The sequence below is a fragment of the Taudactylus pleione genome, unplaced genomic scaffold, assembly GCF_031769625.1.
Source record: "Taudactylus pleione unplaced genomic scaffold, aTauple2 ptg000436l, whole genome shotgun sequence".
Classification (NCBI taxonomy): Eukaryota; Metazoa; Chordata; class Amphibia; order Anura; family Myobatrachidae; genus Taudactylus; species Taudactylus pleione.
In genome coordinates, this window is record NW_028284838.1 from 4664862 (window position 1) to 4686717 (window position 21856).

General features: G+C 40.3%; 1 protein-coding gene across 1 annotated transcript in view; it reads right to left on the reverse strand.

Annotated features, from left to right (window-relative positions):
- Positions 1–11292, reverse strand: part of LOC148505827 (extracellular calcium-sensing receptor-like) — a 32621-nt gene extending 21329 nt beyond the window's left edge. Inside the window, exons 1-4 of the mRNA XM_088447662.1 lie at positions 11069–11292; positions 7537–7822; positions 3010–3816; positions 197–412 (exon numbers count right to left, since the gene is read on the reverse strand). Coding sequence (XP_088303788.1) covers positions 197–412; positions 3010–3816; positions 7537–7822; positions 11069–11292 — 1533 coding nt within the window. The remainder of the gene's footprint in view (positions 1–196; positions 413–3009; positions 3817–7536; positions 7823–11068) is intronic.
- Between the last annotated feature and the right edge of the window lie 10564 nt (positions 11293–21856).

The following is a 21856-nucleotide window of genomic DNA, read 5'->3' on the forward strand; positions in this document are numbered from 1 at the left end:
TTGTCCTTTCTGCCACTGTGAATGTCTTGTGTCTATGGAAATCTGTGGCTGCAACTGACAGATTATTACTTTGCTCTCTCAAGCAATAGCATTTCAGCAAATCGTCTCTTAGATGTGAGTGTGTTCTTATTGTGCTTTGAATGAAACTCATGTAAACCATGGAGCTTAATAAATAAATGCACTTACATTTATTTACCTCTTTTTGTTCTCCCTGCCACACAACAGTATGTTCTTTCAGCCTTAGCTTTTCATCTCCATTGAATTCGCCCACATCAGCAAATAAAAAAGATCCATTGTCTTTCTTTTGCCAGTTGACTAAGTCATAGGATGGATAAGGATCTCCATTCGGGTCAAAGCTTATTTTGTCACCAGCAGTGGTGGTAAAATTCACACGTTTCAGGTAACCAAACAGCTAAGTGTTAGAAAGGAAAAGCTAATTTTACAATGGTTATACTCTCATCCATATTGGCAATATATAATTATGTAATATTTTGATCCTGTTGTTTAAGCTTATGTGATGTACATGTGCTACGTTGAAAATACTGAACTATTAATGATGGGGTTATTTACCATGTGGAGAGATGCACATTTATTGGATGGAAATGACAATTTTCCAGCACTGCACATAATAGATGCGCGACTGCATTTGAATAATTTGTTTCAGCTTTGTGCAATTTTTAGAACAGTTTGTAGCATGACCACGATTCTCATGGTGGACATAAGTAAAATACTGCATAATTCACCATTAATTATATGGTATATTTATATTTATGAGCATAAGGGGCTGCTTTTATTTCATGTGTAGAAGAATTAAAAATCTTGAAGCTATAAAATGAGAGTCATACAGGAACCAGGTACACGTGTGAAAAGTATTCACATCATAGATTCACCATGCACATTACAGATCACGGAACCTCCTTTGGGAAAATACACTGAAATCAATTGATTAAAGCAATTAAAAGAATAAAACTTTAACATACAGTATGTTATCTGTTCAGTACTTTTGTCAGGGAATCGGTATAGAATACCGGTTGCTTACTAGTTCAAATCCCGACGCCGGAACCCCGAACGCTGAAGATCCTGACAGGGGTGGTAAGTATACTATCCCTACCCCTCCCCTCTCCCCCCATAACCCTAACCCTCCCTCTTTGGTTCCAAACCCTACCCCCCCCCCCTAGTGCCTAACCCTAACCTCTCCCGGGTGGTGCCTAACCCTAGCCCCCGTTACTGCACCCTAAACCTAACCCTCCCGGGGGGGTATTCAACTCTAACCCCCCCTCCCCATAGTCTAACCGTAACTCTCCCCGGGTGTTGCATAACCCTAATCTTCCCCTGGGGGGCCTAATCCTAACCCCCCATCCCAGGGGAAACTGCAATACTTACCATGGTCCGGACTTCGGGATGCAGAAGCCGGTATTCTGATATCCTTCAGGATATCGGCGTCGGCATTTTGCCGGGTGGCAGGATTCCGGCGTCAGTATTTCGTCGGCCGGCATCCCATCCATTCTCAATTTAGCTACATCCCATTACAGGGATACCTGCAAACATATTTCATCTTCACCCCTGGAACCCAAGTATAATGTCCTGATCTGGTGTTACATATGCATTCCATATGTAACACCTTAATCCACTCACATCTCTCCAGGACCATCTTGAAAATCAACAAAAACATATTGCTGTGATTATATCTCAGTGACCCTGTATGCACCTGCATACAGTGCACCAAATAGGTGTGTAACATTAGAAAACAGTGGTACATACACAGTGTAACAAGAATGAACACAGTTAACTTGACAGATGTTTTACATAATGATAAATGCAATTTATTCAGTAAATGATTTATGAAACAAGAGATGACATTTAATTGAGTTTTTCTGTTACTGCTGCTTTATAAATATGAATTTAGAACACTATAGCCTTTTGGCAGAAACACAATAATAAGGTTGGTAAATATTTGAAAAATGAAATAACTAAATACAGATATGTCCTCATACACCTAACTTTTTTGTGCCATATGGCATGAGGCGCTATTCACATAATTGATATATTTTCCTGAATTTGTAGTCTTTTTCACGCCGTAGCTACATACATTGCATATTCATTTATAGTGTCCTGGGTGCTTAGGATTAGTACTTTTGCTGTAAAGGAATTGCTTAAAAGCATAACAATATGTAGTGTAAGCAGGGCTGGCTCCAGGGGCCGGAGCATCCTGTGCCGGCTCTCTACAGTGCGCCCCAACATCACGCACGGTGAAGTCGCACGCGACCGAAAATGGGGGCATGGCCTAGTTACCATATGTGATGTTATTTGGAGGTGTGCCCGCATGGCACGCCTCCAAATAACGTCTGGCTGGGGGGAGCCTCTCTAGCTGGGCTTCCCCCAGCCCTCTCCCGTCACTGAATGGATGCCGCGTGCATGCGCACAGCATCTATTCAGACTCCGGGCGGCGGTGGAGGTCCCCAACCTTCCCATTTGACCACCCGCGGGCCACTTCGGCCCACAGGTGGAACACCGGGACAGTACTGTCCCACTGAAATCGGGATGTCGGGGAGGGGTGCGCCCTCTATAGGTGGTGCCCTTGTTCGACCGCACTGGTCAAACACCCCTAGACCTGGAACTGAGCGTACGGCATGGCGTGCGGACCTCTGTCTTTTGCCTTTACACCAAGATTACTAAATGATTTGCACACAGAAGCTACACGAGATGCCAGCATCAGTATAGAGGGTAACTATTACTTTTGTTGCATTAGTAATATGAATAAGATGTATATTTTGTGAGAAAGTACCTGACGGGACGCACGCTGCGGCTAAGTCGCAAAGTCCATGGTACACCAAATGGGGCTGTTTGGTGGGATTTGAGGATAAGTGTATGTGCACACATCCATTAGCTACAGTATTCAGTAACTTTTAAACATAAGGCACACTTGTCATCCAGATGTTTTTACACTACTTATTTTCAATATACATAGTGTAAACTGTACACAACAATTAATCTTAATTTATGACCTACCTTCCATGGGGTTAGTAAATTCTTTAATGTTTTGTTGCTAAGAAAATCACTAAATCCCAGTGGTGCTATCATATTGTGCAAAGCATGTGCAACTGCATAAGTGGCTTTATACACATTGTATGCAATACGAAGGTTCTTCACATCCAGATATAAGGTACCAGTAGCATTTAAATCCTCAAGACCTGTGCATGGTGATTTACCTGTATAAAATGAACTGTCAAGGGAACAATTAAAAGTTTCTTCCCACAAATCTGCAATGAGAGGGTTATCTTTCTTCTCGGATAGATGAATATTAGAAAGAAAGTTTCTAAGCCCAGCAATGTCACCTTTACGTATGGCAAACCCTATGGTTCCACCAAAATGTGTATGTGTTTGCTTGTTATAGACAATGCTGGATGTAGACCAGGCCTCGCTAGCAATCCACTGAATCCCAGTTATGTTTTGGTAAACTACTTCCTGGAAAATTATTCCTACTATAAATTCGGATGCAATTATCAGCACAACTTTCACTTTATATGCCAAGATATTTCTTATGCTCTGCCTGATCTTCCCAGGAGTAACAACGGCTGGAATCATTTCAGTAAATGCTACACAGCTGCCCAGTTTTGTGGCTTCATCTTTAAATAAGCTACCTGCAGTTTGTCCATAGACATTATCTTCAATTAGAAGGCCTATCCACGTCCAATTGAAATGGCTTACCAACTGTGCCAGTGCTTGGGACTGGAATAAATCACTAGGTATTGTGCGAAGAAATGTTGGATATTCATGTTTGTTGCTCAAACAAGCACATGTAGAAAAATAACTGACCTGTAGAGAAAAAAAAAATTAAGATCCAAAAGAGGTAAACACATGTATATAAAAACCAAACAAATACCCTCCGCCCAAAAAAACCCCCAAAAAACAAAACCTAAATTTGCTTTTATTTCATTTTATTCTAAGGTAGTTGTTATATAACAAAAAAAGAAAGAGAGATTGGGCTCTATTTACTACAATCCGCATATTGAATGCGGATTGTAGTGTAATATTACCGAGTGAATTTGCATTGCGAATTCAGGCAATATCACAGGGATTTACTATAAATCCCTTGCAGGGACAGAGCTTGCAATAAAGCTCTGTCCCTGCGGATCCCATCCGCACTGTAGTCGCGGTATTTTCGGAAAAAATACCGTGACTAAGAGCACGCACATGCGCCGACCGACCACCGCTACTACCCCCCACTGACGCTAAGCCCCGCCCCCCGGTGCTAAGCCCCACCCCCGCGATCGCAGACCCCCGCGACCCCCCCCCCCCGCGACCCCCCCTCCCTTCATTACACTTACCTGCATCCTGCTGGCCTCCGGTGATCTTCTCCGGGCTTCCCGATCAGGTGATCTCCCATACTGCACTGGGGCCCGATCACCTGATGACCGGGCCCCAGTGTACTATGGGAGACCAGCTGACCGGAGAGGAGCCATCACCGGAGGCCCGATCACTGGTCCCTGGAGTCAGGTAAGTAAAAAAAAAAATGTTAAATTTTTTTTTTATTTTTTTTACAGTAATCAGCTTGCGGACTGCTTAGACCACACAGCTGATTACTGGTACCGGCTCTCCCCGTTAGAGCAGAGTGGGAGCCCGGTAACCGGGGGAGACCCTGGATAACGCCACCTCCAGGTGGCGTTATTATCACAGGGCTTCCCCCGGTATTTTTTTACAATTTATTTTTAGTAACTTAGGTCGGATCACATTTCCCATTACAATTATGGGAAATGCGATCTGCTTTACTAAAAATAAGTGATACTGGGGGTTGGAGTAGAATTTTACTAATTCTACTCCAATTGCCCTGTAATAACTATAGGTGATACTAAAATAATGTGAAAAGGGTGTGAAAACACCCTTTTTCACTTTATTTTAGTAAAAATAATGTTAATAAATAGAGCCCATAGAGAGAGAGAAAGAGAGAGAGAAACTTATACTGTACCGTATACCTTGTTTTAGAAAGCTGCAAAATTAATGATTAAAATATATTGTTGAAGTTTGAAAGCTCATGCATTTCATTTTTGTTTTTACATAACATTACATAACATTTTGATTAATAATAAACTGATTTTTTATATATATTTTAACTATTAATTTGTTTCTTATGTCTAAATAGAACTTAGTATTGTACCAAATCGGAATCCTTAATGTACGGCAGTTACCGTACAATACATTTACTAAATACATCCCTTGAAACATCTCAAACCTGATGTACCCTTCCAGCTCCCACATACATTATTTATTGGAATGTATTTAAAAAGCCATTTATATAGTTTTTCCCCCATTGAGTACATTTTTAACTTGCATTTATGTTACAAAACATTTTTCAATTCAATGTAGTGAAATTTTATATACATATATCTACAGATGTGTACTCATACACTATGGATTTAGTTACACGAAACAGCCCCTCTCAGTGTGCTAGGTCCTGGGCGACTCGCTGAGCATCTTTCTCGCACAAACTGTGCATCTTATTTGTTTAAATAAAACAACTGGAAGTGACAAAACTACTTTGCTAAATTACACTGATCAATTTGATGTGCAACATTTTTATATCTGTATGCAAATTAATCTGAATCTGTATATGACTTTTCTCATGCCAAGTTCCGTTGTGCTTCATCTGCGATTTTGTTCATGTTTAAAAATAAGGGGGAGATGTATCAAAGCTTGGTGACAGATAAAGTGGAGAGAGATAAAGTACCAACCAATCAGCTCCTGACTGTCATTTTACATTCTGTATTTAAAAGATGATACTTAGGAGCTGATTGGTTGGTACTTTATATTTTTCCACTTTATCTCTCTCCAAGTCTTGACACATCTCCCCCGTACACTCTTAATGGTGTTTTACAGTGTCTGCGATGCAAATAAGAACCAAAATTTTAATAAAATTACAGTACGCAACACCTTTCGGAGTGGCTCAGTTGCACCTTATGGCTTATAGACGTTAGGTGTATGAAGACACATCTATCTATCTATCTATTTATCTATCTATCTATTGTCGAAGTCAAATAATTGGTTATGATCGTTTGTAATTATTATCTGATGATCTAGTCGTTTATGGGCTGATAAAGAGTAAAATCGGACGCTACTCTGCATTGGCAGCAAGCCGATGCTCACAAATGCGTGTATATATATATATATATATATATATATGTATCATCCAAGGTTTAGCCAAGTGTGTGAGAAGCAGGAGTATGTCTGAGAAAAGTAATTAAAAATACACAATGTGTATTAAACACACTAGTGTTTTGCATATAAATTGAGAAGCTCTGCATAGAGATACAGTATGTCTGTGGAATTGAAATATAACCCAGACACTGATATGCACAATTGAAGTGTTCTGAATGTAGAGTTAGAAACAATTGTCAGAAGTTTGAATATCATTAGCAATTGTTTGCCTTGTGTCCAATGTTGATGTGTTTAAGAAGAACTAACAATTGTATTCTAAATAAGCATAGGAAAGCCTTTGTTAAAATTATCAGACCTCTTGCCAGGGCTTGCTCCACCTGTGAGCAGAGCAAACTTCATTTTATATGACCTTTTGTAATTATCTTCAGATGGATATAATATAAAAACAAAACAGTTACTGGATGAAGATATATATATATATATATATATTAATCCATGACACATATTATCGAATAAAATACATACAGCACATGTTTGCATGATACACGACACGTGCACGCAGCGCAGCATCTGTGCTGCGTTCAGACGCACAACACACACTGCTGAATTCCTCTAAATATCTCACTATTACTTATGCAAGCACATATAGAAAAGGTTCCCTAGTATTAAGAAAAGGTTTTGTTAGACAATCATTATGGTATAAAGTGTGCATATATGATATTTAAGGTATACAGCATGGTAGACATGGCATGTTTGGTACTATACTGACACCCTGTTTATTTCCAGATATTCGAGTCTATCAGCGAGGGAGTCGCATTTTGCGTTCGATGGATTATAGGAAATTATTGGTTAGAATGTATACTCTGTATGTAGTGTCTTAAACCAGTTAAAGAAAGACAATGTAATCTCAAGACATTGTTGGAGAATTGGGACATACCCCTAGTGACAACATATGAACTGTCCTATGAACTACAGCGTACTACATAGACCAAGAACCAATGGAATTATGTTTGTCTGTCTACGTTGTTGTTATCTGTGATCTGTAAAGTATATAGCCTGCTTGCTGATCCCAACTTACAGCCATTCTTCTTGGATGACCACAGGCTTCTGGACTGATGACTGTATGCTGGGACCAGTGCGCATGCGTATGTATTGGGCTGTATCTTATTTTCTGTATTTAATTGTCTTTGCACTAATTGTGCTAGATCAAAGCGTGTACCTTTCTTTTTGAATGCAATAAGAATTTTTGTGCTTTGGAACCACAATTATTGTCTGGACAGCGATTATTTCTCTCTAGCAATTTAAGGGTACTGTATTCATACTAACTATCTATCTATCTTATATATAATAAACAGTATAAATAAAGCCATTTGTTAAGCATACCAGTGGAATGTTGAACTGTCCCACCACTCTTGACACAGCGATGGATTGGGTAGACCAAGACCCTCCAATTATTACTGGCACTAAAGGAGACTGGACACATGTATAATGCTGATCACCAGCACCCGTGATCAGAGACAAAGCTGCCCGAGTTGCCTGGAAGTGTGTATAGCAAGTATCATAGATTCTATAACCCAAGCTCATGTTGGGTAGCAATTTTTCATTTCTGTTTATTTCTTCAATGGCAAATATCATTGTTTGCACACTTTGGAAGTCTCTTACACTGAAACTGAAGAAAGAAAATGTCCCAGATTATTATTTGTTGTTTTACAGATTTACATACTTAAAAAATCAGAACTAATTAGCAAATGCTCTTGATCCCTACATACCCACAGTACCTACAGATACATCTGCAATTTCCCATTGTCATGCCCCCAAATCCCTTTTGTCATCAGTAAAGTGGGACTGTCCAGTGAAAATTATAACCAGTTCATAGTTAATTTGTAATGTTGGACATATTGTCTGCATGATGTATTCAGGCATTTTACTTTTAGAGCAGAGAAGGGACATCTGTCCTAGGCCACCAGCCAAGGTTTACCCGTTACATGGGCAGAAGGATTTGTACTAATGTCTATACAGTTCACATTTTGTTATTGCTGTACATATGCATGTTTTTATATTTGTGTATTTACTTCTAATGTGTATCCCAGGCCTGCAGTGTAAATCAGCATACTCTTTCCAGGCACAGTGCCGCCACATTAGTTGTACTGTAGCTCTTGGCAAGGTCTACAAGGGGTTCACTCAGGAATCCCCTGCTCAACTCACAGAAAATAACTGATGATGCCTACAGACACACATCAGTTAAAATGAGAAAAAGCTAGTTGGCACATTTATTAAATGACCTGACAACTGGAAAACCAGTAAATCTTTGAGTAAAACATAAAGATAAACTTATCCACAGAAGATGTAAAGTGGCTTAAATGACTGTAACAATGAGGTATAAATATATACAAAAAGACCATTCTAGAAATATACATTTAGGCAGGCTGCAGTACTGGTACTCTGCCCTGGGTATGGTGCAGTTTTAAGCAGGTTACTCACACACTTGCAATGGTCACTTGTCAGTTCTGTAGACCTGGTGGGCAATTTACATAGGTATTGGTGCCATCTGGCTCTACTCACTAGGCCACAAAGTAGACATAATAGGAAATGGAGGCACCAAGAACAACTGGAACACATCAGAACTCTGGGCCTGATTCAGAGCCGGACGCTATTTGCGCTCGCTCGTTCAGAAAAAGGGGCCGGCTATTTAATTGAGCGCTCGCTCTTTGCGGTCTGTTGACGCCTCTATGCCTGAGCGAGCGAACGAAACATGCGCTATTTTGTAAAGACGCCCCCTGGCCGCTCGCATCATACGTCATCTCCGCTATTTATTAGATTAATCGAGTACATCGAAAGGCGTCTGAACTGCTCACACTGCTTGTGGTTGGATTTTCCTACCGCAATCATGCCAACAGTTCAGACTAAGAAACAACCAAGTGACGTGGTCGATGACGCTGCTTTGTTAATTATGCACACCCTTAAAACGCCCGTTTTGACCGCTTGGCACGCCTGCGTTCGGATCTCCACTCCCCGTTTTCAAGCACCTTCCCCTGTTACCACCCACAAACGCCTCATCCTGTCACTCAAATTAGCAGGCACTCACAATTTTGCGAACACACGTTTTCCGACCGCACTGACTGGTTGGCGCATGCGCATTACGACCCATACGCATGCGCAGATGTGCGAACATCGCTTAGAGCGAACGAGCGGCCGCTTACGAGCGGCTCTGAATCAGGCCCTCTGTGCAGAAAATTGAACAAGAACGGGACTCCATATGGACACATTACCAGATGTGGACTCATTATGGACACTGGACCAGATCTCTTTGATCTATAACACTGGTTGATTGCACTCAGACATTGGCAAATTCCCCATTGGAATTGGCACTCTGTGGTACTTCCAGGTCTCTCTGTTAAACGGGCAGTTTTGTCTATTAGACGGGCAGCACTACTTATTGCCTTCTGTCTACTCTAGCTGTGCCTCTCTCAGGAGCTTCTCCCACCATATAGTAACCACTCTCAGTTTCTGTGCTCACTGGTGCGCTTCCTGGACTTAGCTGCACTGCTCTGCCTAGCCCATAGGCTCTGCTCTTACAGGTGGCAATGGCTTCACCTCCGTTCCGTCTGGCAATGAACTTCTCAGTAGTGTCAGTTCTGGTATACTAGCCTCTCTTTCTGCTCCTCAGGCATTCTGCAATGTATAGTTCCCAGTGTCCTAGGAAGTATTATATTGAGAACACAATGGGCCATATCAGATTAATATGATGTGTAAATTGTAATATTAAGCTTCAAAAACCAACTAACAAAAGCTGTCCCCACAGTGTAGGTCTGGACCCTACAACAACAAAACCTAGATATAGCAATAGTGGGAGTGCTTTAAAAAAACAGCTGCTGGTTTCAATATAAATATAAAATGTATTTATTAAAATATAACTATGTAGAATAAAATTAATATATAATCCTATATGGTACACACAGGTATATTAAATTGCTTGGTATATAAAGAATGAAAACCAAAGCATTGCACAGATGAGTGCTGCTGGGTCAGGTCTTACAGCTTACTCTCATTCCATTTACTGGAACTGACCCAGTAAAAATGCTGTAATATTTATACTCTGATTTGTTGTCATAGGCAACACCTCCACTTTTCCTTTTTGAAAGGTTTGATACATCTCTCCATAGTACTTATTCTGTAATATAAGTTTCCGATGCCAGAAATGTTGAATGTAAAATAAATTGCAGAGATGACCTCTATTGTAAAGTGCTAATTTCTCTAATAAACAGGCTATAGGACTTTATATTATATATATATATATATATATATATATATATATATATATATATATATATATATATATGGGTTGAGTCTCCCATGTCCAAATATTCAGAAAAATGGAATATTCCAAAATACGGATTTTTTTTGGCTTGACTGAGATAATGAAACCTTTGATTTTTGATGGTTCAATGTACACAAACTTTGTCTAAGGCACAAATTATTAAAAATATTGTGTAAAATTACCTTCAGGCTGTGTGTATGTGGTGTTTATGAAACATAACTGAATTTCCTGTATGTACACAAACTTTGTTTGAGTCACAAAATTATTGAAAATATTGTATAAAAGTACCTGCAGGCTGTGTGTATAAGGTGTATATAATATATAAATGCATTCTGTGTGTAGATTTGGGTCCCATTTCCAAGATATTTCATTATGATATGCAAATATTCCAAAATACAGAATATTCCGTTATCCAAAATACCCCTGGTCCCGAGCATTTTGGATATCGGAGACTCAACCTGTGTGTATATATATATATATATATATATATATATATATATGTATATACATATAATATATATTTCCTCCTTCTATGCAAACCTACAGAAAGTAAAGAACTTAAGCACCACTAATAAGATATGAGGGTGTGGCACTCACCCGCTGCATCGTAGTCTTTCCGGGTCATTTCTGAAGGATAAATCTGGCTGTGATTCCACATAATTTACAGAAAATATTCCTCCTATATTCACGTCTCTCTTCCTAATTATACCTGTCAGGTCAAAATGCCCATTCACTGTGCATGGCGGAGGAATTTCCTTTTCAGCAAGTATCCTTATTAGAAAAAGAAACCTCAGTCCTAACAATGTCTGCTTGAAATTCATTCTGACAAGAAGCGTCCATCATCCTTCCAGCAGATCAGAAGGGAAAGGTCTCTTTATGCAGAATCCTGACTTTTTTATAGACAGAAATTTACAGCTGGGAATATTTCCATCCCCTTTGAGAACCACTAATGAGCTTAAGCACATTTCCTATGGGTATATCTAGAATTAACCAAGAAGGTAACCTAACATTGCAGATGTGCTAAGTGTTCCGGAAATTGCATCTTACATATAAAGGAAGAAGGCATGTTGTTTGAACAGTGTAAATGGCTCAATATGCAGAAATATAATGATACAGTTATTTTCTTTTCACTTAAAAATGTTTTGACAATAGGCTTCAAAATATATATATATCTTTAAATTGTATAAAAATATATTTATCACCTAAGTGATTTGGTCGTACAATGCAGCTAATAAATGACTTTTTTAGGACATCATGCCCCTATTTTGCACTATTGTACTAATATGTACAGTATGTTGTATTGTGCATGGCTTGGAATGTGAATATCACGGAAAATGGATGCTAAATTGTGATGCAAAGATGGGAGGGGTTGGGTATGGAATACTGGGGCTCGGGATACCGGCGGCCAGAATCAACAAGGTTAGGATACCGACACTTGTCGGTAAGTATCCTACCCCTAAACCTAACACCCCCCCTTCCCGCAACCTAAACCTAACCCTCCCCCTTAGCCTAAACCTATCCCTCCCCCTTGTTGCCTAACCTTAATCTTACCCATAGTGCCTAACCCTAACCTTCCTCCTAACCCCAATACTTACCATGGGAATGCCGGTGGTCAGGATGCTGGCAATGAGATTCTGACTGGTCACGGGATTCCAGCACAGGCATCCCGACAGCTGGAATTTAAGCTACATCCCGATGGCAGGAATGGAATGGTTTAGGTATAGCTTTCTGAATGCCGACTAGAAGTATGGAAGTACCTCACTATGGGCACATATGCAAAAACAACATTTCATGTTGAGGAATAAGATCATACGACTTTCCGAATGAGAAATGTGATGATTGTTTCTCCATGAATGGCGCCATAATGGCCCCCTTCTACTTCATGATGTGATTGGACAATTAGTCAAATGGGCACAGCAGCAAGCAAGTCAAATGGGCACAGCAGCAAGATTCACCGTATATTATTTTATCAGCCCTAGCCATCGGCATTATGAAAATGTCAGCATTTCATATGTCGACATGGTTACTGTTGACTTGTTAAACCATGTCAACAAGTGTCAACGTTGTGGTATCAACATTATGAATGTCGACATGGTAACTGTCAACCATCTGACCGGATACCATCGCAAACCATATCATTTTTACATTGTCTCATTGCTTTGTAAATAATTAATCTCTTGAAAGGTTTTTCCTATTTGGAAAGGTCGGTGTGCCAATAAATCAATCAATCAATAAATAAATCAATAATCAAACAGATAATAATAATTAGATGGAATAAGAGTGACAGACTTTTCTTTGTCTTGAGCAGACTGTGTTTTATTGATAATAACTACCAGTTAAGGTGTCTAATAAACATCATAAATGTATAAAGAGAACAAAAATAGAACATTTTAACAATCCAGATTTCAGAATGAAAATGCATAGTAATTAGAGATTTCCAGCAGTAGAGACTATTTTGCACTTTTGCAGCAGAACAATTTCCCAATGTTCCCACTGCCCATGGTGCCCCTTCTGATAGGCAGCTCTGCAGGAAACCCCAGCAGCAATGTGTTCTGACAGTTACTCTTTTCACATGAATACACTGAAGACTTTAATCAACAGTCACTTCAGCTTACTGTAACAAAATGTATTTCCTGGCAGTTAAGCAAAACAATCCCCTAAAGATCCAGGCATGATTATTTGCATCTGTGTAAGTAAAATTGATGCTCAGGTGTACAGATTATTTGCAGTTATTCCTTCCTTTATGCAGTTAGATGGAATACACACATATTAATTTTGAAATAGAATAAAGTAGCAGTATTTGTTCATGTGGCTTTACAAATCCGGTGAGTGTCTACAGTACTTAACACTATATTTATTTTACATGAATCTGTGTGTATGTTACACCCATGCATTCTGAATGGTTTGCAATGGAAATGAAACTGAACATAGCATAGGGATCTTTCCACAATTCTGTTGGCAGCCAAACTATTTAAAAAGCATCTCCTGTCACCTGTAGGTAGCTGCCGAAAGACTATCACAGGACTCTATCTGCCATTACCACCTTCATGTCTTACTTATGCAGTACCCTTTTATTATAATTATTATTATTATTGGTACTTATATTGGCACCGGAATCCTGACACCTGCCAGATCCTGGCGCCGGCATCCTGAAGGCAAGTAGCGTGGTTGGTGGGGAGGGTTAAGGTTAGGCACTAGGGGGAGGGTTAGGGTTAGGTACTAGGGGCGAATGGTTTGGTTTAAGGTACATGGAGGGGGAGGTTAGGTTTAGGCATTGGGAGGGGGCTAGGTTTAGGATACCTACCAACAGGGGTTGGTATCCTAACCCGTGAGGATGCCGGCATCCTGTACCCATTCCATATATCGCAGCATAATCCATTGCGCTTTACAATTGGGAACATCAGTAATATAAGACTGGGTAATAACAGACAGACATGTAAATAGGAGGGCACTTCTCACAAGCCTACAATCTATAGAGAAATATGCATTGATACACAAGGATAGGTGCTACCTATTGCATAATGGTCCAGCCAGACTGCAGAGGTTCTAGGTGGGCTGCATGACCCAGTCACATAGAGGATCTGAAAGTGAAGAAAGAGAAAATATGTAAAGTTATATGTGGACTGTATAGTGGGGAAGTAATTGAGAAGGATAGCTTATGAAGGTTATGTGGGTGGTTCTGGAATTTGATAAGCTTGTCTGAAGAGATGAGTTTTCAGGGAATGCTTGACGGTTTGAAAACTAGAAAAAAAGTCTTATTGTGTGTGGGAGGGCATTCTATAGAGTGGGTGCAGTTCAAACAAAGTCCTATAACCATGATTGGAAGCAAGTAATGTGTGTGGAAATTATTTTATATTAAATACTATACAATAGAAAACAGGTAACCAATGGAGTGACTGACAGAGCGGAGCAACAAATTAATGTTTATCGAGAACGATTAGCCTTGTAGCTGCATTCAAAATGGATTGCAGTTGCAAGAGTCTGTTTTTGGGAAGACCAGTAATCAGATTATTGCAATAATCAATGCAGGAGATGAGTGCATGAATGACAGTTTTTGCAGTGTCTTGTGTGAGATAAGGTCATATTCTGGATATGTTTTTTAGATGTATGTAACATGATTTGGAGACATATTGAATGTGGGGAACAAAGGACAGTTCAGAGTCAAGAATGACACTTAGGCAGCGAGCTTGTGGAGTGGGTTTGATTGCAGAGTTATTAACAGTGATAGAGATATCAGGTTGGTAACTATTATTGGCCAGTGGAAATATTATTAATTCTGTTTTGGAAATGTTAAGTTTGAGGTTGCGAGATGACATCCAAGATGAAATGGCAGAAAGACATTCAGTAACACGGACCAATACAAATGGTGACAAATATGGGGAGGATATGTAGAATTGAGTATCATCCACGTACAGATGATACTGAAATCTGAAGGAGCTGATAAGTTTGGGAAGAGATGTGGTATAGATTGAGAAAATTAGGGGACCTAAGACTGAGCCTTTGCGGTTCTCCAACTGATAGAGGTAGCAAAGAGGAGGTGGATTCAGAGAAACGAACACTGAAAGACTGATTGGATAAGAAGGCTGAGAACCAGGATAGGGATGTGCCCTTAAAACCTAGGGATTGTAGTGTATGTATGAGAAGAGAGCGGCCAACAGTGTAAAGAGATCTAGAAGACTAAGAAGTGAGTAATGGCCTTTAGACTTAGCAATGATAAGATCATTCACTACCTTAGTCAGTGCTGTCTCAGTGAGTGTTGGGAGTAAAAGCCTAACTGAAGTGGATCCAACAAGTTATCTGAGTGAAGAAAGCATGTGAAGCGAGTGTAGGCAAGTCTCTCATGTAGTTTGGAGGGGCATGGGAACTGGAAGATGGGACAGTAATGAGAGTTTGGGGCCAAATTTTGTTCTGTTATTTGTACTTTTACATCCATTCCTACAGACAACTAGAGAGAAGATGATATTGGTAGCACTAGTCAGCTGCTTCTGCTTATCACTCTGTCATCTTCATATTTGCCGCTGCTTGTTCTTGCCTGCTGAGTGATGCAGATAAATGTTATATATACAATACATGGACAAAAATAAATCAAAGTCAAATAACAGAATGGTCAGTAACTTTCGTGTGTTTTTTTTCTATTAATTTTATTGAAAGTTTTTGTAACAGGGAAGTTTTCCTTACAAAGAAAAGGATGGGGTACAAAACAAAGAGAAGATACAGACATCAGAAGCAATATGAGAAAAGACAATATAACATGCCATATGGGTGCATGATGTAAGTGTCTATTGAAGGGCTTTCAAGTTAAAAAAGGCAGAAAAGGGAAGGAATTTAATATTATTTAATATGAAGGAGGTTAATTTAGAGTAATTTTAGTATGTGTTGAGACCCAGTGAATGAACAAGGTTGGTGAATTCTTCCCCCATTTATCAGTAACAGTAGCGATTAACTTGACACTGTCATAGGATGTTCCATGAAATGCTGCTATTAGTGTGATACTTGTGCCTACCAGATCTGTGCATGGCTTTCATCGGACTAGCTTAAGTATTTACTGATACACTACTTATAGTAAATACATTGTGTTTTTCTTTATTGATGGTTACATACATCAAAGGTAGTATGTTTGAAGATAAAGTATAGCATTTTAACTTCTCTAATTTTTATTTGTCTGATAAAGACAGAAATTTATTTATTTTAATCATATGAGCTGGTGGCTTCTACTTCTCTCTAATTCCTTCCTTCTCATTACTGCCAAAGTCATCCACTCCATTGCCACCCATACTGAGATTCTTAGAGTTGATTACACTATCTATACCTTGATTACTTAGTGGGATTGTAATACCCATTTCCTACTTAGCTGGATCAGACCCTCAGCAACAACAACATGATTTAGGGGGAAGCACAGACCATTAGAACATACACTAAACTTACTGTATTCCTAAGGTTTGCAGCCCCACCATAACTATATTGACAGGATGCACACCACTAGGAAAGAATGTATAGAAATACTGGAGTCAGTATTTACAGTTCCAGAAGATGCTGAATATGAAGAACCAGGCACATTGGAAGACAACTCCTGTACATTATACTTAAGACTGGAGTAGTTCCTTACTTTGGAGATAAAACTATGGTAGCAGAGCACCATTTTAAAATATTTTTTAACAAAAACTCAGATAAACAACCTTATTTTATCAGGAAGGATGAAAATGCAATGATATATAAGCCTACTGTTCCACGAGCCTTATGGAACTCATTACTAAAGATAGACATCAATCATATCCAGCATTAAAAGAGAAGAATGGATACTATTCCTGACGTCCTTAACCCACTAAAAGAGATGGCAGAGTACAAGAATTTGGAAAGAATGACCAAGAATAAGCTAGATAATTTGGAAGACAGTTCCATCAACATTGGACAGTAGAAATTTAAAAAGATGTGTAGTTGACTACAAAGAAAGACTATAATAACTGGAATACATCTACATATAGACACATCAATATAACAAACAAAGACCATATTGTACATTTTCAAGTCAATGAAGATTCACAATACCAGCAACCCCATCAAACTTTTAACACAGACAAACATATACACATCAGAAATCAAGAAATAAAGAATCTCACTGAAGTGCACATACTTACAGTATAAGAAAAACTCACTGGTAAGCAAAACTCCTACTGAACCAGTAATATCAAGGACTTACCATCCCTTCAGTGAAAAAGTCATAGGTGACAAATACATACGTAGCACCTTATTATGTTTAAAATTAGGGTGTTTAGTCCAAGCCCCTCACCCTTTCCGCTTTATTTGTGTATTTTGTACACTTGAAGGCTGAGACTCCTTCTGCTTGGTATTTGCACCCCACCCATCTGCCCTTAGGTGCTTTTAATCATGTGCACAGGTTCCTACATTACTGTCTACATATTAGAATGGGCACTTTAAGAGGTAAGTCCTGGATAAAATTGACATAATGTGTTAGTATTTGGGATGTTAAAGACCCATCTTATGGGGTTCACCTTGACGTGGTGGATAGGCAAACAATTTTGTTCAAACTTGTACTATGAACCTCACTTATACTTCATTTTAATTGTAGAGTTCATCAGGATTATTTTGACTATCGTTGTTCTTAGTACTCAGAGTGTGCACCTGTGTTCTTTGTCCCCTGCATTGTACTACAAGTTTCAGCATGGTAGCATCTCTTATTATGCTTAAAATTAGGGTGTGCAGTCCAAGCCCCTCCCCCTTGACAAATACATATCCCCATTTTATTCAAGAAAATAAAGCTATTAATCATATAAAGAATTAGCAACAAGGGATTTCAACACAAGAAGGAAATTAACAAACAAGATTTCAACCAACAGACTATGGAGATCAGAGCAGAGAAATAAGAAGATGCTGGCAAAGGAAAAAGAGGAGGAAGATGATTCTGAGGTATGATCCCTTGACCCTATCCTCTCCTGCTTCCTCCGCTACCGCTCTCCTTCTGCCTGCTCCCATTTTGCCCACGTCCTTAATCTCTTCCTCTCATCAGGCACTGTCCCTTCTGCATTCAAGCATGCCCTTGTCTCCCCCATTCTTAAAAAACCTACCCTTGATCCTAACACTCTATCTAAATACTGACCCATTTCTCTCCTCCCTTTTGCCTCTCCACTTCACTGAAACTTCCCTCACAAAAGCCAACAATGACTTCCTTGCTGCCAAATCCAAGGGCCACTACTCTCTGATCATTTTTCTTGACCTCTCTGCTGCTTTTGACACTGTGGACCACCCTCTCCTCATGCAGATCCTTCACTCCCTTGGTCTACATGACACTGCCCTCTCCTGGCTGTCCTCCTACTTCTCTGACCATTCCCTCTCTGTCTCCTCTCATGTCTAACTTTCCCCGTTTCCAGAAATGGTAGGAGTTCTCCAAGGTTCTGTTCTTGGACCTCTCCTATTCTCCATCTATACATCTTCTTTAGATGAACTCATCAGCTCTTTTGGCCTCCAATATCATCTCTGCTGATGATACTCAGATCTACCTTTCCTCCCCTGACCTTTCCCTTTCTCTCCTCACTCGTATCTCCAACTGCCTCTCTGCTATCTCTTTCTGGATGCCCCAGCTTTTTCTTAAACTTAACATGTCTAAACAAATTACAACACTGCGCACTGGGCTCCTAACTACTTGTTTGTGGTGAGCTGCTGATAGTAAAAAAGGGGGAGTGTCCTCCCTCTTAAAGTATGTCACAAAAGGGGGGGGATACAATCTGCGCTCAACCAGTGAAGGTGTAAAAGAGTACTGTGGGATTCAATGAAAATAGATCAAGATGATGTGCACACATGAATGACAATCATAGTAAATGGTAAATAATATAAAACAAATTTTACTATAGGACATACAGTGTAATGACATATAACATTAAGTATCGCATGAAGTATTGCCTACTAAATCCATAGGACAAACTCAATGGATGATGTATAGTGTTGCTGCTAGCAACCACAAATGTTCTGTGCTCAGATCGTTAGTCAGCACAATGCTAATGGTAGTGAGACCTTATTGATCGATGATGAGGGTGTAATGTGTCCAGTTAGGTAGCGGCATCCCGCTGATTTGACACTATTGTAAATACATGGACTAAGTAACAAGTCTAATAAGGTGTTGGTGATGCCTTTTGCAGGTGTGCTTGGTCTGCCCGGGTAGGAGAAAAACCACACAGTAGGTCAGTGCAGGGACTCCGGACTGGGTGCAGTCGGCTAATTCCCGAGCGGGTTATAGGTCTATTCCAAAGAACTATCCCACACTCAGGATGTTAACACACTCAGGATGTTAAGCCTGGTGGCACCCTGTCACTGGAGGGGAAAGGCTGGAGTCAATCGTGCCCGATCACTGTCCGCGTCCCCCTCCGTACGGAGACTCACCTGTCCTGATGCTGCGTGTGGCTGGATCCCTCCTCCTCCGTCTCCTCTTCCTGATTCGTGTGTAGCGTCCTCAGCTCCCTGCTGCTTCCGGGTTTGTGCGCTTGTTGCGTCACGTGTGACTCGCCGGTCACGTGATGTGCTCGATCTCAGACTGAGCTGATCATCTTCCCACCCTCCTGTATAACCTCACTTCCCACAATTTAATTATCTATTAATGGCACAACTATCTCCTCTAGCCCCAAATATGCTGTCTTGGAGTTATCCTTGACTTCTCCCTCTCCTTCATACCACACATTCAGTACTTCTCACAGTCTTGCTGCTTCCATCTCAAAAATATTTCCAGGATCAGGCCCTCTCTCACCCTGGAGGCAACTAAGACCCTCATCCACTCACTGGTCATCTCCAGATTGGACTATTGTAACATCCCCTTATCAGGCCTCCCTGACTCCCACCTCTCTCCACTCCAATCTGTCCTCAATGCTGCTGCTTGGCGCATCTTACTCTCCAAACATTCTACATCTGCCTCCCGTCCTACAAGCCCTCCACTGGCTCCCCCTCCCCTTCAGAACCCAATTCAAGGTTCTTACAATCACTTACAAAGCCCTCACCCAATCCTCTCCAATTTACATCTCTGATCTCTTCTCACTTCACACTCCTGCCTGCCCTCTGTGCTCAACAAATGCATGCTGCCTCTCTTGCCAACTGATTACTTCCTCCCGCTGCCACCTCCAAGATTTTGCCCATGCCCTCTCCCTATCAGACTCTCCACCTCTCTACGAATCTTCAAACAGGCTCTCAAGACTCACTACTTCATCAAAGCCTTCCAGCTCTCATCCTAATCTGCTGCTCCATGTTTCTTCCTCACTGCCTACTCCATCTGTGTCACCGCTGTCTGTCTGCTCCTCCCCTTTAGAATGTAAGTTCTCACAAGCAGGACCCTCTTCCCTCATGTGCTTCTCCTTCCCTCATTAATATGGGAAGGAGAAGCTCCCCACAAGGGCCCCCCCAAACTCCCCACAAGGGCAACTAACACTTGGTTGCTAACGCCTTGCTGCTTTTTAGAGTGTTATAATCGCTATTGCAGCAATGTTTATAAACTGTCCTTGTTCTGCATTGTTTTGTACTCTAAGTTGCTGCTTTCATGTTTGCTCATTTGCTTATGTACTTTGTGAGGCGCTGCGGAACCGTTGTGGCGCCATATAAATAAAGGATAATAATAATAATAATGTATGGACCACTTTTTAGACCTTGTTTATGAGCACAAGGCACATTTTTAATTTAACCCAGAGTAGCTGTAGATGTATGCTGTTTGTGGATGGCAGAAGTTGCATCATTGCTATCCACGTTATACAGGAAGTGTTTGTTATACAGGAAGTGCCTCTGCAGTCATTGTTCAGCATGATTGCAGTGAGTATAGTCACACTCCTGCATCTCTCCAGAGTCCTATGGTGATATGCACATAGACCACTTTACAGGAGCCCAGATTTCCTAAAAAGCAACAAAACAAATTCAGAATGAAGCAAGGAGCGTAAGGAGTAAGAAAAGGAAGATTAAAAGGAAGAATTAGGAAATAAAAACAGCAACCATTCACTGAAAACACAGCAAATTCAACTATGAAATACTGTAAAGTACTTAAATTTGTACCATCTAACATTCTGAACAATTCTTCATAAGGTTAAGCCTAAATATTCTTTATGAGGAATGTAGATGTGTGTGTAACATGGTTGGTAGAAATGACCTCACATCATCCAATCTTTACCGGTGACCATGTTGGTAATGCAGGTATGCAGTAATAGTTTGGCTACAGCTCCAGTGTCCTGTCATCTGTACACTGATTCATACGAATTTACATGGTGACAAAAGAGTGGAAGTGATGGTTCAAGATCTATGCAGAATTGATCTGCTGTTCTTTGATGACATCTTTGTGGATGCCTGGCTCAAGTTCCACATAGAGTGGTGCATATACCGCTATGCCGGACTGGTAAGAACACTAAAAAGGTTCAGGCTCACACACTTTTGAATCTAGCTCTCACTGAGGCTGTGGACAAGACAGACTTTTGTTCATGAAGAAGGACAATGATGATTTTGAAGTGCTAATTAAAAATGTTGATGAGATATGCCTGCCAGTAAAATATGTCATAATAGACAGACACGTTTAACACAGCAGTGAAGGCCCCAGTGAAAACATAAAGTCATATGTTGCAATATGTTGCATGGCTCAAGTTACTGGCCAAGAAATGTGATTATGGTGCACTAATAATTGAGCTTAATAGAGACAAGATAGTCTGTGGGATCCACAGCACTGCATCGCACACTTGCCTCTTACATGAAAACGGACTGTCATTAGAGACTGCTATACACATATGCATGCTGCAAGAACAGTCCAACAAAAGTGCTCAAGAATTTAAAAGAGAATCTATATATGCGACATCCTACATCAACCCCAGCAATTACAACGCTCTATGAATTGTGGTGGTCACCATTCCTATGAGT